General features: G+C 42.0%; 1 protein-coding gene across 12 annotated transcripts in view; it reads left to right on the forward strand.

The window, feature by feature from the left end:
- The first annotated feature begins 4,867 nt into the window (after positions 1 to 4,867).
- Positions 4,868 to 18,615, forward strand: part of ANKHD1 (ankyrin repeat and KH domain containing 1) — a 133,522-nt gene continuing 119,774 nt past the window's right edge. For 10 of the 12 annotated variants that reach the window (XM_075541655.1, XM_075541657.1, XM_075541661.1 and 7 more), the window contains exon 1: positions 4,869 to 5,283. In XM_075541655.1, coding sequence (XP_075397770.1) covers positions 5,002 to 5,283 — 282 coding nt within the window. In that variant the 5' untranslated portion in view covers positions 4,869 to 5,001. Of the gene's footprint in view, positions 5,284 to 18,615 lie in introns of all 12 variants that reach the window. The other 2 variants (XM_075541656.1, XM_075541659.1) reach the window with 1 other exon arrangement.

An 18,615-nucleotide genomic window follows, 5' to 3' on the forward strand; every position in this document is an offset into this window, starting at 1 on the left:
GAAAGGGCAGCAGTTTGAAACCGTTAGCCGCTCTGTGAGAGAAAAGACGGAGTTTTCGACCCTCATAGAGAATTATAAAAGGCAGTTCTACCATGTCCTTTAGGATTGCTGAGTCAGTATTGGCCTTTTTTGTACTAGGGAATGAAGTAAGAATCGACTGTAGTAAACGAGATCAAGCAGGACACAATCCATATTTGTCACTGGTCTTATAATCTTATAATATTTTGTTTTTTCTTAAGTTTCAACTCCTTATTTGTACAATGGGTAAAATCTTAATCACTGCCATGAAGCTGATTCTGATTCACAGTGACCCAATAGGACAGAGCAGGGCTGTCCTTGTGGGTTTCAGAGACTGTAAAATCTTTATGGGAACAGAAAGCCTCATGTAGCTGGCACAGAGAGGAGCAGTTGATGGGTTTGAACTACTGACTTTGTGGTTAGCAGTGCGACATTTACTCCACTACACCAACAGAGTGCCTAAAATCTTTTTAATAGTTTTAAAGATGAAATGATACATCCAAGCACTCCATATTTGTTGGTTTACATCTCCTGTTAATACAGTTCCTCATGTTGTTGTGACACTCCCCAATCATAAGATTACTTTCATTGTAATTTTCTACTGCTATGAATCTGGTGACCCCTGTGAAAGGGTCGTTCTACCCTCAAAGGGGTTGCGACCCACAGGTTGAGAACCGCTGCATACAGGTTTCTGATCAGGGACAGTTCTGCAGGAGTCGCTGCTACCTCCACGTATGTGGTTAGCAGTTCAATGCCGTCCCACTGCACCAGTAAGACTTGGGTTGAAATGAGATCAATTGGCCTACATAAATTAAGGCTTGAGAAAGTGTAGGTTGCATTGTGAAGGTACTCAGTCACTGCAATTGATTTGATGCCAACTCTTAATGACCCTATAGGACAGGGCAGAACTGCCCGTGAGATTGCAAGACTGTAACTGTTTTGGGGAGTAGAAAGCCCTGGAGTGGCTGGTGGCTTTGAATTGCTGACCTTCAGGATTGCAATGGAATGTGTAACCACTCCGTCACCAGAGCTACTCCATGTAGCTGAGATTTGCCATTCTCTATTTCTTATGCCTCACTATCTGAGAAGTTTTAAAAATCCTTGGTCTAATAAAGCTCTCTCTCCTTTTCAGTCTCTGATTTCCTCTCCTGTCTAAGAGGGTCAGAAGGAGAGTGCCTTAAAACATCACAAATATACTCTAATAATATTCCCACTGGCTTCCTGTGCCAAGGTACGTTTTCTTCTAATGCTCATTTTTAGCAAATATATTTTTAACGGGACTTTGCTCTCTATTACTTACTCAGCATGGGAAAATCAGCATACTATTTTTCTTTTAGCAGTATAATTTTTTTAAAATTGAAAGATCATTTATTGGGGCTCTTACAACCATCCATATATAATTGTATCAAGCATATTTGTACATATATTGGCATCATTACATTTTTTTCTCATTAAAAACAAGGTATAGCATTTAATTTGAATGATTCTCATCGGTTAGCCTTAGAATAATGAATTGAAACCTAACATCATCCAAAGAATCCTCAGTGACATATTATGTTCAATGTCAATAGTTTAGTGTTATTCTTTTTTTGCCATTTTTTAAAATCGTTTTATTAGGGGCTCATACAACTCTTATCACAATCCATACACACATCAATTGTGTAAAGCACATTTGTGTACTCAATGCCCTCATCATTCTCAGCATCATTTTCTAAACGTTTACTTTCTATTTGATCCCTTGGTATCAGCTCCTTTGTTTCCTCCCTCCCCCTGCTTGTGGCCCCTGATAAATTATTATTTTCATATCTTACACCAACCACTGTCTCCCTTTCCCCCCTCTTCCGAGGGGACATAATTTTAAGATACAATGCTGTTTACAGGCTGACTTTATAATAAAAGGTCAACCAGTAAAGCACATTAACATTTATCAATAGTGTATATTGATCAGATTTAGTGTGATTTTATACATGCATCAAATACATGAGGGTTTCAGAAGTGCAGGAAACTGGAATTTGGCATACATGGAAGATATTAAATCATATGACACAATGTAACAGTCAGTGAAATCCAAGAGATGGGGTCTCTCTAAAGTCCTATCCTGAATGTCAAACTACTGACAAGTGTTCCAGATAAAGAACTAGGTGAAACAAGATTGCTCAATTGTTTTTCTGGCTATTCAGCATTGGTTGCTGGGTAATGAGTAAAAATGCATTTTTCCTTCTCAAATATGCAGGGGGGTAGGGTGGGAGGATGGAGTGTGTATACCAGATTTCCTTTTTCTCTGTTCTTGAGATTTGTTGTATTTGTTTATTTAATGAGTTTATTTGGAGAATTGCATCAGAAATTATTTTTGGATCATGGTAGGAATGACAAATAGTGCCTTTGTAATGTTACACTAGTCAATACCTGTTTTTGCTTAAGGATGTATCCATACTAATTCTGGATAATCCAGCTTTGAAGTAGGCTGGGCAGAGCTGGTTTTCTTTGTTGGTGCTATTAGTTTGGGTTGTGACCTAGACACATATACATTGAAAAATTAAACAACACTGAGGAAATGAGCTTAAGTGCCACAGATTGTAATTAAAGTCAAGGAGTATGGCATTTATATCTACATTGTTTTCCATAACGGGTACAAGACTTTAACATTTTTTCTTATAGTTTATACAACTCATTTATTATCCAAAGAGATTAACAAACATGTTTTAAGTTTACAGAAAAGACTATCATAAAAAAAAAGAAAAAGAAAGAGAGAAAACACCATCCTTCTGGCATGTGAAATGCAAAACGATCAAATATAAAGCCAAAGAAATCTCCCTATGCCTCAAAACACCCTTGAATCAGTCATGGCTGAATCCATTTTTAAAAGTCCTGTTATAAATACTACATTCTTTCTATAAAAAGACTGCCTAATCCAATATACAAAGCCCTATGTTACAGTTTTGAGACAGACGAGGCTAAATTTTTTATTTTTAGCCAAATTTATGCTAGCATTATGGTTATTTTCTGGGTCAGAAAACCTTTGCCATAAGAACTTGACCAAATTTTGTTTCGTCCTCTTTGATCACAGGATTAATTGGAGCATGGACAATTAAAAAAAAACCCTCTTTACTGAAAAAGGAGGTATATACCTCCTTTATTGACAAAGGGCGGGAGAGGAGCCCTGGTGGGTGCTGGATTATGGATTGGGTTGCTAATATCAAGGTCAGAAGTTCAAAACAGACGCTAGTGAACGAAAGATGAGGCTGTGTGCTCTCATAAAGACCGAGAAACTCAAAGGGAAAGTTCTACCCTATCCTATAGACTTCCTGTGAGTCTATGGCATCAAGGTCAGTAGTTCAAAACTACCAGCGGCTCCTTGAGAGAAAGATGAGGCTATGTACTCTCATAAAGACCAAGAAACCCAGAGTTTCTATCCTACAGACTAGCTATAAGTCTATGGCAGTGCAGTGAGGGAGGGAGGGAGGTACAGAGATGATCCATAGTGGAGGAGGGGAAGAGAGGCATGGAGGGAGAGGGGGGAGGGGGGAAAGAGAAAAGGGGGAGAGCGAGCGAGCAGTAACAAAATCGAGCCTTTACTAAACCTTTGCTAAGCGCCTTATTTCATCATCCAATGTATTTCGAACAGCCCAGAGAGGAAGGAACTCATTTTACCCTCATTTGACAGATGAAGGAACTTAACCAAACACCCCGAGATCAGAAAGCGAGGAAGTGGCGGCAGCAGAACTCGAAGCTGCTCTCGAGCACGGCCTCTAAACCACAGTGGCGTCCGGGCCCGAGGTCCGCTTCCGAGCGCAGCGGGCCGCCTTCGCCCTCGGCTCCTCGGGACAGTTCCCGGTACTGAGGGCGGCGCTGTCCAGCCCGGAGGCCCGCCGCCGTCCACCCGCGAGGGAAGGCGCCTCGCGGGGCCTGCGCGCCGCGCCCAGCCACGTCCCCGCGCGCGGGGCGGCCGAGCCCAGCAGCGCCCCGCGCCCCCTCTGCCCGCGCGCTCGGCTCGGCGCGGAAAGGCAGCAAGGCGCCAAGCAGGACCAGTCCTGCGCCTCGTTCAATCGCGTCCCCCGGCAGCTCCCTGCGCCCGCCTCCTGCCCAAACAGCCCGAGGCCCAGGGGTTCCGCAGCCTCACCTGTCCCAGAGGTGGGACTGCAAGCTGTGACTGACGCCAGGCTTCTCCAATCAGGGCATGGCAGGAAGGTGGGGCCTGGCAGAGACGGAGCGCGGCTCGCCTCCAATCGGCGCGCAGGAACTCTCCAGCCATAGTCCGGGCGCCCGGCGGGGAGCGACAGGTGGGAGCTGCGGGAGCGCGGCGGCGCTGACATCCTTGCAGCGAAAGCTCGCCCAAGGGCAGAGGGGCTCCCACTGCACACTGTGCCATTTCTTGCGCGTCGTCACGTCACCCGTCATTTAAATCAGCAGTGGAAATTCCCCAGCCCTTTCCCGTCACCTCAGATGTGGGCGGGACAAACGGGACCCTTCCCGGCCAATTGCTCCACGCGACGTCCCGTGACAAAGTGACCGACGCCTTACGGCGCCAATGAAACCTCCCATTGTTAAGGGTCACTATGACTGACCACAAGGCCAACTAATCCACTGTCAGGTCGTGCCGCGATAGTCACCGAGGTTGACCAATCGACGGAGAAACAGACCGGAAGCCGGCGAGTGGGGCGCAGGAGGCGGGCGCTCGCAACCGCCTCGGCCTGCACGGGCCAACTCAGCTTGGGGGCCCGGCGCCAGCGCGCAGCGCGTGACGGAGAGCCTGAGCGACGGGTCACCTTGGCCAATGATCTGCAGCCGCCCAGGCGCCACAGCCAGTGGCGAGTGGGGGGGCGGGAAGCAGCAGGTTAGGCAGTGAGAAGTTAGTGGCGCTGCTGGGACGGGGGGGTGGTGGGGAGGAGAAGCTTCTTCCTCCTGCTGCTCTTCTCGCTCCCGGGATCCGCGGCAGCGGCGGCCGCAAGTGACTCGGCGGTGTCTCGGCTCCGCGTGCTAGCCATGCTGACCGACGGCGGAGGCGGCGGCACCTCCTTTGAGGAGGACCTGGACTCGGTGACTCCGCGATCCGCCCCGGCTGGGGCCTCGGAGCCGCCTCCGCCGGGAGGGGTCGGGCTGGGGCTCCGCACCGTGAGACTCTTTGGGGAGGCCGGGCCCGCGCCGGGAGTCGGCGGCGGCGCGGGCGCAGGGGACGCGGCGCTGGATTTCAAGTTGGCGGCTGCAGTGCTGAGGACCGGGGGTGGAGGTGGTGCCTCTGGCAGCGACGAGGACGAGGTGTCCGAGGTACGGCTCCTGGACCCCCGCCGCCCACACCGCGTGAGGCAGGGGTTCGCCTCGGCCGGCGCCGGGCCCAGGCCGCCCGCCTGCTTCCCGGGCGGAGTCGCGCCGTGACAGCGGGCGGCTCCGCGGCGGCGGCGGCAGCGGTGCGGGCCTAGTGCGCCCTCGGCCCCCTCTCCGCCGCGGGGCTCGGGCAGGACGGGCTCGCGTCACCATCCGGAGACCCACAATAGGCAGCCCCTGGGTCTCCGAGCTTCGCGCGGGAACCGGGACTCTGCAGGCTGCCTCCCGCCCACCCGCCTGAGAGATTGGGGGGGGGGGGCCGGGGGGCGGGGTCTTGCCGAGTCCCTGCCCTTGGTACTGAGAGAAAGAATAAGGGAAGGGGACCCAGCAAGAGAGGGAGGGACGGGGGGAGGGAGGGCGAGCTCCCTGCATTCCCACCGCACGCCTTTCCCCCAAGTTGAGGGCATGGGCATTGACTTGCCTCCTGCTTTAAATATTCCCCACTTGTCTTTCTTGTATGTTAAGGAGGTTCTTGGTTGAAGCCAGGTGAGTGCTAAGTTAGCTTTTACCCTAGAAAATCACGTGACTCTTGCTCCAGAGACCTTTTGTGGAGTTAGAAAGTGCCACTGCGGCTCTGAGCTTCAGACGAGCTGGAGGGGATTCCGAAACTCAGACTCCTGAAGTGTGTGTGTGTGTGTGTGTGTGTGTGTGTGTGTGTGTGTGTGTGTGTGTGTTTAAGGTTTGGAGCAGGTGGGGGCACCGTATCTTGTGCAGTGAGGGAAATTGATTATCAGGCGCTTATTTCTTTTAGTTCTTCACGTGTACACCGGCCTTTTTAGATCTTAACAAGCCACAATGGCAGGCCTCATCTTTTGGGCTCTAGGGAAAAGGATATCCTCCCCGCCATGTGCTTTACCCCTTCTTGGCTGTGGCTCCACCGACTAGTACTATCTTGTAATGATTATTGTTCTGAGTGTTGCCAGCATTTTGTCCTATTTTGTTTCTAAGATGCCTGGTTCACCCCTTGTGACCACTCGGTTCAAAATCCAGCCTTGGTGTTAAAGTACAGGAAAGTCTCTGTGTGCATTCTTATCCTGGTGCATGGATGTGACAGGAATAAGGGGAATCTCCATTTGTGGGTTGCAGAAAACAGTTAATGCACTGTTTTACCATCCCAGGTCAGGAACAGGGGGTTCTTGGCCCCAACATTGCGCTTTGGAAAAAACAAGCGTGAACTGTAAGTTGAATGTCCACATCTCTGAATTTTATTCTAAAGCAAATAACTTCCAAGCCAAGTTGGGATACAGACTTGGGAGTTATAGGGGAGAGTCTGAAGCACTTCCACTCTGAGCTTGTGTATGGCTTCTTTTAACCTTTCAATGAAAACTGATGCGATAAGAACCCAGAACACATGTCCTTTTTAGTTAGGAAATGTCGTGAAGCTTTAGACTCTAAAGCTGACCATCTATTTATCTTTGAAATTTATGCAGGAGACTGAAAAGATCCGCTTTGGTCTAAATGTGATTGTGAGTGCCCTTGACTTGCTGGGCTATTTTGCTTAATTGTCATGGGTGAGATGAAAGATGGCTTATTTACTTTGACATGAGTAGTATTCTGAAATTTCCTCAGAGGTAGATTGCTAGTGAGCCTCCCAAGTCCTAACCCTAACTCTGGGCACCTGTCTTAGAACTGGCAAGTGAGCCTTTGAAGCCCAGTCATTTCTTTGCGGCTTGTTCACAGCAAAACACACATGCATGTTTGTGTGTGTGTGTGATGAAATATGAAATGGTTTTATTATGTAACTATTTCAAGTTTGAAGCTTATTGTAGATGTGGTTCCTGACAGAACCCTGGTGGTACTATGGAGGATGGTTTAGTGAAAGGTTAGTAGTTGGTGCTCACCAGCTAGCCACTACCCTGTGGGAGAAAGATGTGACGGTCTGCTTTCCTAAAGTTGACAGCCTTGGAAACCTTATGGGGCAGTTCTGCTCTGTCCTGCAGGGTCACTCTGAGTCAGAATCAACTGGATGGCAGCAAGTTTGGGTTTGTTTTTTTTCTGGTTTATACCCATTTGGTTGTGGTTGGTGGTAGGTAGAACTCTTATTCTCTTGTTATGTGCTTTCTTTGCTTAAGAGACAACAAAGATGTTTAGTGTGTCTATATAGACTTCATTTGGGGAGTAGAAGTTTCTAGTGTTCCGGTGGACTTTAGTCTGGTATATGTGTATACAGATTCTTTCTTGACCTGCAGGAAAAGGAAAATGTGATGTTCCTTATCTTCCACATCACACAGAGAAGAAATTCTTGGGGTGCCTATTCTGTGCTATGCAGTGTGTGTTAAATTATGGTTTTGCCTTGGTGAGTGACATGGCCTATTTTGCATAAGTAAATTCCTTGGCTTTTCTGTGTTCTTTCTGACAAAATGAGCTGTCTTTTTGCTTATGTTTTTGCCTTGGAAGTTCCAGTGTAAAGAGATACATATTCCTCAAACAACAAAACACAAACAAACACTTAACTGGCATTTAATGAATACCACTAAAATATTCACTTTCATTTTCAAAAAACAGTTTTGAGTCAAGCACCTAGACCTCAGAGAGAGAATGAGTTTGTGTGGTGTTTGGGAATTTGGTGTGAAGTTTGCTTTGTTTCAAACCCAGTGGGGCCCGGAGTAGGTGAGAAGTGAGTAAGGAATGTGGAGGCCTACTGTACTTGGTGTGGAATTAGTTAAAGTTTTATACTTTTGGTGCCCAGAGACATAGATACTCTTCAGGACCTCTTTTCTGTTCTTTATCAGAGCTGAGAACAAAACAAGCTGTTTTTTCCATGCTGGCCAAGTTAAAAGACCTTTTAGTTGGAGGAAATAACTTGAGTCTTTTTATAAATATTTTTTATATTAGAATAATGCTAGTTTAAGGAAACATTGGAGTTTAAATAATTATTTTGTATTTCTCCAGGCATACTGAACAAGTTCTTTAGCTTTCTAAGACCTTGGATAGAAGATGCAGAATTGGCATTGGATCTTATCGGAATGTGCCTGTTGTTTAGAAGAAAGGTCAGGTTGAAAATTCTATAGACGCAATTTTCAAAGTTAATTTTAGAATGATAGTTTTTTAAAAAGCAAGTCAAAAGAGCAGGAAATCTCCAGAGACAGAAGTTTGCCCAAGTGTATGATTTTTCATTTTTCTATCAGGAATGTACTCATATACTGTACAAAGTATAGTATCCATTATCTTTCAATTCCATTTTCCATGAACCTTTTGAAGCCCTTCTCATGTATATATGTGTGGCATTCTCCTTTTAAAATGATAAAAGTAGTGTAGTCTCAACTACAACATGACAGGCATACCTAGTTTTATTAAACTTCACAGATACTGCTTTTTTTAAAAAGCGAAAAACAAATTGAAAGGTGGTGGCAACCCTGCTTCAGGCAAGTATTGGGGCCATTTTTCCAACAGCATGTGCTCACTTCATGCATTTTCTCGCATTTTGGCAATTCTCACGATATTCCAACTTTTACATAATGTTTCATAGACTCCCCACGCAATGCCATAGACCCTATTCTGATTCCTAGTGACCATATGGGACAGAGTAGAGCTACACCTTATGGTTTTCCAAGACTGTAAATCCTTGTAGGAGCATATAGTCTTATCAAAGTGGCTGGTGTGTTTGCATCACTACGCTTAATCTACTGAGCCAGCAAATCAAATTCACTGCTACTCTGTCAGTTCTGACTCATAGCGACCCTGTGGGGTTGATTTGAACTCATCCTGTTGGTTTCTGAGACTGTAAGTCTCTGGAAGTAGTAAGCCCCCATCTGTCTCCTGAGGAGTGGTCTGATCGTTTCGAACTGCTGACCTCGCAGCAACCCAGTGCACAGCCCTACTATGCCTCCAAGACTTGTTTAAGGGAGTCCCGCATAGTATTTGCATAACTTTTATATCTAGGAGGCACCCAAAAAATTCATGTGCTGTGCTTTGTTGCCACGTTTGTTTACTGCATTGGTCTGGAACCAAATCTGCACTATCTTTAAGATGCAATCGTATAGACATTTTGTGCCAGATAATTCTTTGTTGTGAGGTATTCCTCTGTGCATTAGCAGCATCCCTGGCCTCTACCCACTAGATGCCAGTAGCACCCACCCAGTTGTGACAAGCAAAAATGTCTTCAGGCATTGCCGAATCACCCTTGATTTGAGATCCACTGGTCTAGAGGCCGCTCTTGTCATCAAGGATGGCAATTTTGTCATGAATACCCTGTATTCAAACTTCAGGTAAACAAGGTGAGTCACTGCTTTTAATAGCATTTCAGGGCTTTTACTCAAGCCGAACCAGGGAGAAATAGAAAGAAGATGCTGAAAACTTTAACATAACACTAATGCACTTCTATAAATTTTCTGTAGTAAATGTTTAATTTTTTGGAGCTTTCACTGAAAATATTTTCCTACATCTAAGATATTCTTTTATTGTCTCTGAAAAGGAATTTTTAAAGAATCACCAGTGATTTTCAATTTGTTCAAGGTAGAAAGGGCTTTATTCTCAGTAGAGATTAAAGCAAGCATAAAGAAATAAAGAAGGAAAGCAAAGAATAACTTTGTGTTCTAGTGGGCAAATTTTGGAGACATTTGAAATGTTTATTGAAGGAAAAAGATTTCACATTATTACTGTAGCAATTTGTTATATATACTGCATGAGTATCCACCTTACAATAATTAATTCTTTAAAGCCTCAGGGCTTAACATATAGAATGAGGTGGCAGTGGGTGTGCTTATATGAATGGTGGGTCAATGCAGAATTTTTTAGGTATGAGTGGAAGAAAACCTTATTGTCAAACTTGAAGTATAAGTTATTTCACTTAGGTAGTATTTTTAACAGGTGATTATAATCACATGGTTCCTAAGTCAAGGTAATATAAAGAGAGACTATAAAAATGTCTTGATCTTTACCTAGTAACTCTCTGCCCCCACCTGATCTGTCCTGCAGGTTTTTAATGTTATATAGATATTTTTTTATTCTTACACAAAAGGTAACATTACTCATGTAAGTTTTTTAACAGCAGTTAATTTGAGAAAGATTTCGACTTAAAAAAACAATGGTTAACTATGTTAGAATGAAACAAGGTGGTGAGTTTAAGCACATTCTTCTCTGAGCTTATTGGGGGTAGGGTGACGATAGGACTAGTTAACTTCTGAAAAGCAATCTGTCCTTTTAATTCTGTGGTAAAAATCAAACACTGCCATCGCATTGTTTCTGACTCAGTGACCCTGCAAGACAGAGTAGAATTGCCCCCTGTGGGTTTCCCAGACCAAATCTTTACAGGAGTAGAAAGCCTCATCTTTCTCCTGCAGAGTGACTGGTGGTTTTGAACTACTTAGCAGCCCCGTGGGTAACCAACCCACTATGTCACCAGAGCCTCTGATTCCTTGGTACAAAAGAGACATTTAAAAATGGTTTAAAATAAAGCAAATCACTTCTTAAAACGTGTTGGTCTTGAATTGGCAATTAAAAATAGGAGTCCACCAATTTTTTCCCCTTTAGATTCTTTTCAGTATATCTCTTTTTGCACTTTATTAATCACATTACTCCCTTCTGATACTTGTCTGTAGAGCCATAGAATCTTGGTGATAATCCTATTTCATCTCATTTTTTAGGTAACTGCTACCTAATTGAGTGCTTATTATATGCCAGTACCGTACTAGATACTTTCGTTATTTTATTTAATCGTTTCAACACCCTTTTGAGGTAGGTATTATCTACATTTTTATAGATGAATAAATATTGGCTCAGAGAAGTGAAGTAAAGAGTTGAAGGAGACAACACAGCTAGTAAGTGGTAAAGTGAGGATTTGCATTCAGTACTGAATCAAGAACCCGTGCTATTTGCGTCTTCAGATTAAAAACAGGCAACATTTTTGGTTACCAGATGCTGTTTATCTGATAAATTCTAACAGCCCCTATTGAAAGTGTTAGAATTCCAAAGTGGAATGTTAAAAGTAAGGACAAGATCAAGGGTTTCTCATAAAAGCAATTTTCTTTACTTTTTATATTTTTGAAATAATACCCTACCTACTTTTACAAAATGAATTTTCTAAATGTCCATACTTGATGAAATATCAAATTGGAAACTTCATGTCAGGCCCACGGTGATGAAGTCTCATCGAACCATTGAGTTAAGTGATGTTCCCAGGATCACACAGCTTCTTTTTAGCAGTCAGGACTAGGAAGTAGGTAATCTAAATCGCATTCTAGTTTTTTCCTGCCAGTCTAGTTATTTTACCTGCTAGCTTGTCCTTGCTGACTCTTGTGAAGCATTGTACCAATGAATTCAATTAGTTGTTTAAGAAATGCCTATCTCAAACTACCATATAATCCACAGTTGACCTTGCTGGAAAAATTTTATACTACTTATGGAAACTAGTGACAGCCATTTAGGCGAGAAGAAGGCAACCAAAAGTGTGCCACTGAATATAGTTGGAGTACTGGTCTAAAGATAATTTTATAATTGAACTTATTTGAAAAGTTCTGTCCTTATCATTATTTCTTTTAAAAGGATTAAGAAATAATTTAAGTCATACACAAGGCACAGCTTTGCTTCCTTTGCCAGTATAGGAATATTGGTTTTGCAATACTGTGGCACTCTATAATTTTGTAAAAATTAGCATCTGGATACTATTCTATGGGTAGTTACTGACAATGCCCAGTTCCTGTAAATGAAGATCAATTGCTTCTATGGTGAATGATTGGTTTATCTTTATTCCAGGCCAAGCTTACCAAAACCAGGAGGCAAATATAGTTTATATATATATACATATATATATATATATGACTTTTTTCTTATTTGCTAGACTGAAGCTTAGCAACCTTTTGTCAATGAGTACATTTTACTCAAACTGCCTCCTCACACACACACCCCCATATATATACTTCTGTTCACAACAGTATTTCTTTTACCGATCCTTTTTCTAGTAGAAAGTATATTACCTTTTTAAGGTGATATCCTAATGATTTGACTCAACTGCAACACTTTGCAATCTTAACAAAAGAGAAAGGCATGCGTGCCTTCAGGGATTAACCATAAGAATCAGAATTAAACAGCTTTTTAAGTTGCCAAGGTAAGTTTGATGTGTTTAATAGTTTGTAATGAAGACAGATTAAAAATAAGTTTTAGTACAAACCTTTTGAATATTACAAATCTAAGGACTTGAACTTGACAAAATAATAGAAAGCATCAACAGCTGGGAGACTGTTAAGCAGTCACTGATAGCGTCTCTGAAGCCATTGAACCCAGTTTACGTGGATTCTGTGAGTAGACTTTTCTGGAATGTAATCTTTATTTCCTTGTTTGCTCTCAAATTGACTATAATTGATCAGAATGCTGGAAAGAATTTTTTTTATCCTTAATGATTAAGAGTGAATTCTATTTTTTTAAGAAAATTATTTTGGTATGGGATTAAGTCTAGATAAATGAATTTGCTGTATTTTCTTACTGATGCAAAATTGAAAAGGTTTTCATGCAAGCATTTTCTGGAATCCAAGACAGAAGGTAAAGGTTTGGTCATGTCAGTTGAAGCTTTAAATGGTATACTGTGACAGAAATTTAAGTGCTTATCAGTTTCTAATAGCTCTATTTTCTTCTAAATGCTTTCTTATTCTTCTACTAAATTCCTTATTTTTTTGTTATTGCCCTTTTAAAATTACAGAATAGCTAAATTCATAACACGTGTGAAACCAACCAATATCAAAGAGCATATTTCAAAAGGGGCAATTGTCTTATTTATTGGTTGCATTCCTTTTTGCTACTTTTTGTTTTTTAATAAATTTCAAACTTACTGGAAAGTTACAAGAATCACCAATTGTGTTCATTTTGCCATATTTCTATATACACACATATGTACATGAGGTACGCCATTTGGAAACTGGTAGCAGACTGCAAGTTTTTCTACTCCTAAATATTCCAGTGTGCAGTCCCCAAGATCAAGACATTCTCTTAAAAAACCAGAGTTTAGTTATCAAAAACAAGAAAAATAAATTTCCAAAGTGTTCAAGGTTCAAAATTGAATATTTCTAATTGGAATGCAATTCACATACAATAAAATTCACCTTTCCAATTACATAGTTCAGTGAATTTTAGTATGTTCACAGCGTTGTATAACTATCATTACACTCTATTCCAGTGGTTCTCAACCTTCCTAATGTTACGACCTTTTAATACGGTTCCTCATGTTGTGGTGGTCCCCACCTACCATAAAATTATTTTTGTTGCTACTTCATAACTAATTTTGCTACTGTTAGGAATCGGGCGACCCCTCTGAGAAGGTCGTTTGAACCCCAAAGGGGTCGGAACCACAGGTTGAGAACCGCTGATCTATTCTAAAGCATTTTTATTTCCCCAGAACGCAAGTCTCTACCCATTCCCAGTTATTCCCTAATTCCTCCCCTTAGCCCCACAAAATTCTTACTCTGAATTAGTTTATTTTGGACATTCATATAAATAGAATCAAACAATAAGTGATCTTTTGTGTTTTTACATTTGTGTGAGGATAGCACATTTTGTTTGTTCATTAACTGATGACATTTGCATTATTTCCCCATTTTATCTATTAATCATTTTATTGGGGAGCTCTTACAACTCTTATAACAATCCATCATTCAGTTTTATTAAGCACACTTGTACATGTGTTGCCAGAAACATTTCCGAAGCATTTTCTTTCTACCTGAGCCCTTGGCATCAGTTCCTATTTTTTTACCTTCCCTTCCACCCTGCTCCACCCTTGTGAGTCCTTGATATAATATATTGATAATAATATATTATTATTGTGGTTTCATGTCTTACACTGTCCATTGTCTCCCTTCACTCACATTTTTATTATTCGTCCCCCTGGCCGTTGGCTATATAGCTAACCTTGTGATGGGTTCCCCCCACCCATCCTAAACCCCTTATTCTCATGATATTGCTCCTCCCACTACTGTTCCTGAGGGTTTCCCATTTTATCTATTAGGAATTTTCCTGTACAAGCTTTTATGTGAACATAGCTTTTAAATTTTCTTGGATATATACTTAGTAGTGGAATTGTGAGGTCATGTGGTAACTCTGAAACGTCTCTCATACTGTGGTGACTTGCATGTTACTGGGATGTTGGAAACTCTGTCACCAGTGTTTCAAATACTGGCAGGGTTACCCATGGTAGGATTCAACAGAGCTTCTAGACTAAGACAGCTGAGGAAAGATTACCGTATATACTTGTGTATTGGCTGAATTTTTCAGCATGTTTTTATTTTTCATGTTATCTAGCAGTTTCATTCTTTTTTTTCTTTTGTAAATCATTTTATTGGGGCTTGTCCAACTTTTATCACAATCCATACATACACCCATTGTGTCAAGCATATTTGTACATTTGTTGCCATAATTTTCAAAACTCTTTCTACTTGAGCCCTTGCTATCAGCTTCTCATTTTTCCACTCCTTGCCCCCTTCCCTCATGAACCCTTGATAATTTATAAATTATTATTATTTTGTCATGTCTTATACTGTCTGACATCTCCCTTCACCTTCACATTTTTTAATGCAGCGTTTGTGGTAAAATTAGGTGTGTCTGCTGATATTCGGGTCAGCGTATACTCAAGTATACATGGTACCTAGCATCTACTTCTGAAAAACAAAGGTGGGAGGGGGGCAGTGAAAACTTTTGTGAATTGCAGCAAAACATTGTCTGATACAGTGCTGGAAGTTGAGCCTCTCACACTTGAAGATATTCAAAGTAGAACCAGAGAAGAGCTGCTTCCTCAAAGTTGAATCACACGGGTGGAGTAAAGCCCTCAGCACTTTCCTTTGCTCATGTGACATGACTCAAAATAAGAAGAAACAGCTGCAAACATCGAGTGATAATTGGAATGCGGAATGTATAACGTAGGCATCTAGGAAAATTGAAAGTTATCGGGAATGAAATGGAACAATATCATAGGCACTAATGAGCTAAAGTGCACTGGTGCAGACCAATAGGAATCGGACAACATGATCTATGCTGGAAATGACAAAGAGGAATGACATCATAATAGTTGTCTAAAAGAATAGTAGAAGATCTCTCCTGATGCATAATATTATCATTAATAGGATAATATTTATGTACCTATAAGGAAGACAGTTGGTACAACTTTTATTTAAAGTTACATATCAACCACTAGTGCAGAGACAAAGCTATTGAAGATTTTTTTTACCAGGTTTTACAGTCTGAAATGGATCAAATATGCAATCAAGATGAATCAATAATTACTAGTGATTGTAATGTGAAAGTTAGAAACAACCAAGAAAGATTAGTAGTTGAAAAATATTGCCTTAGTGACAAAAAGAATGCCAGAGATTACATGATAGAATCTGGTCAAGTTGTTTTCTACAGTGGTGGGACTATTTTGCCTTCTTACTGGCAGTCTAGGGGTTCTGATTTCTCCCCATCCTTGCTGGTACTTGTATTGTTTTGCTTTTAACTTCAGCTATTTTAGTGGGTGTGCAGAAGTGGCTCATTGTGGTTTTGATTTGAATTTCCCTAATGGCTAATAATGTTGAACATATGTTCACGGGCTTCTTGGCCAGTTAAGGATCCCTGGTGACACAGTGGGCTAAACATTGGGCTGCTAACCAGTGGTTCAAGCCCACCAGCCACTCTGTGGGAGAAAGATGAGACTGTTTGCACCAGTAAATATTTACAGTCCCAGAATCTCTAAGGAGCTGCTTTACTTTGTCCTAGAAGGGTTTCTCAGAGGCGAATGGCTTCAACTTGATGACAGTGGTGTGTATGTGTGTGTTTTAATCGTCTGTATATCTATTAAATGATCTATTTAAATGCTTTGGTCATTAACACACACACACACACACACATAAAATCAGGATTATATGCGGTGACCTAGATGTTGCAGGTGGTTAAGTGCTCAACTAGCTGGAGGCTTCTGGTTCACACCCGCCCCAGTGTGCCTCAGAAGGCAGGCCTGGTGAACTGCTTCCCGAAGGGCGCAGCTCCCGAAACGCTGTGGAGCAGTTCTGCATATCGGGTTGCTAGGCCCTGGGATGGACTCAAGAGCAACTAACAAAAGAGTGGTGTCCAGCAGTATAGTTGCCAGTTTAACTGTGTGATTCGATGGCAGTCATTGTATTCACAATGTTCTTTAACTATCACCACTACCTATTTCCAAAACTTTCATCACCCCAACTGAAACTCTGTACCCATTAAGCAATAACTTTTCATTCCCCTCCCTCCAACCTCTCACCCATTTAAAAATTAGTTTGTTTCTTTAGCATTGAGTTGTATTTGTCTATTTCTTTCCATTAATATGTTCTGCATGTTAATCCCTTATTAGCTATAACATCTACACATATTTTTTTCTTGGCATTCTTTTGGCTGGCTTAACTCTTTTGAAGTTTTAAATTTTGACCAAGTCCAATTTATAAAATTTCATGTTTATTTCCCCTTTAGTTCTTTGTGCTTTTTGTGTCATACTTAAGAAACCACTGCCTAGCTCAGGCTTATGAAGATTTATGCCTGTGTTTTCTAGTTTTTAAAATTATTCCCCAAGAGTTACAGTTTCAGCTCTTGTGTTTAGGTCTTTGATCATTTGAGTAAATTTTTGCATATGCTGTGAGGTCTGGGTCCAAACTGATTTTATTGCTGTAGATACCCACTTGTTCCAGTACCATTTGTTGAAAAGACTGAGCATACCTCTATTTCATTGTTTTGGCACCCTGTGAAAAATTCGTTTGACTGTAAATATGAGGATTTGTTTATGGACTGTCAATTCTATTCCTCTGTTTTCTGTATGTTTGTCCTTACGCCAGTTCTATGCTGTCTTGGCTACTGTAGATTTACAGTAAGTGAGTCCCTCAACCTTGTTCTTTTTCAAATTGTTTTTGTGTCCAGCTACTAACAGAAAGGAGGTGTTTCTAATTCACCCAGTGGCACTGAAGTAAGGCCTGGCCGTCTGCTCCTGTAAGACTGCTGTTGCTAGAATTCCTCAGAGTGCAAGCGGAAAAACGCTAGGGCAGAAGAGCACTAGAGCCCGTGGGGACAGAGGTTGCCTGTCCACTTTGTCTCCACTGTTCTGAGAAAGCAAGGTTTGGTAGGATGAGCACTGAGACCATTTTATTATGATCAAAGTGCATGTACTGTATGTTACTGAGATAGAATGTTAGAGGAATGCTTACGGAGCTATTCTTGGGGAAGTGATCAGTGGGCACTTGTCTTATCTAAAATTCATGCAGAAGTGTGACCACACCATTGAGTAAGGTCCTGACTTGGACCCCTGAAAATGTGCCCCAATGTCTTAGGTGAGAAATGACTCACATCCATTCCCAGAGATGAGGCCGAAATGTTTCCTTGATTTTGAAATGTAAAAGACGGCAGAAGACCAACTGTAATAAAATCCAGCTGATTTCACACTGGTGAGCAGATGCTCCCGGCTGTACCAGGGTTTGCCTGGTGCAAGTTTTTGAATAACAGAGGTGGTGACTAGAGGACTGCTTGTTTCTTGGTTCCACACAGGCATTTTTCATTTTACGTCAGCCCTCCCCTGGTGGCGCGCTGGCCAGCATCTTGGGTATTTTGCAAGCCTCCTCTAAAGACATAGGCCCTGCTCAGAGCTCTTGGGGTGAGGTCACTGCTGGGCTTGCTGGGCGCCTGTAATGTAGCTTCAAGTGGTAGGTTCTGTAGGCTGGGAGGAACATTTGCCGAATTGCTGATGTTCAGCCAGTCAAATGGGAATAAGCAAGGTTTTATTGTAGTTTTGTTTTTTAATCTAGGTAATTTATTGCTATTGCTTTTTAAATCTAGGTAATAAAAAAAGAAAAGAAAAACTATCTAGCTACCCATGTGTGTAGGGAAAAATGAAGTGATTCCTTTACTAGATGGCTTTGGACACATCGGTGTTGGAATTTATCACTTAGACATCTGCCAACCCAAGCTAGGAAAGGGATTCCGTGTTTCTCACTTCCTCCCAGTAACTCCTACATAAAGGACAGTGACCCTCTTTCTCAGAGTTTAGTTCCTCCAGAAAGTTCCCAAAGGAATTTTGAGGCATCAACTCCATTTGTGGCTATTTTTATTTTCTGAACCTTCTCAGTTGTTGACACACCTCTGCTACTACATGTAGTATTTTTGGCTGACATTCATAACCATTTTTTTAAAAGGTAGTACAGATTGCATATTTTCTGCTATCTTCCTGAACACAACAGAGTTAACAGGAGGTGGGTCCTAAGGTTTGGCTGTTCTTCCTTCACTACTCAGAACACTTCTCCTTTGTGCTCCCCCATCCAGGTCACTCTGACAAACTGGAGTTATTTCTGCCTGTTCCCCTACCCA

This window comes from Tenrec ecaudatus, chromosome 2, assembly GCF_050624435.1.
Source record: "Tenrec ecaudatus isolate mTenEca1 chromosome 2, mTenEca1.hap1, whole genome shotgun sequence".
NCBI lineage: Eukaryota > Metazoa > Chordata > Mammalia > Afrosoricida > Tenrecidae > Tenrec > Tenrec ecaudatus.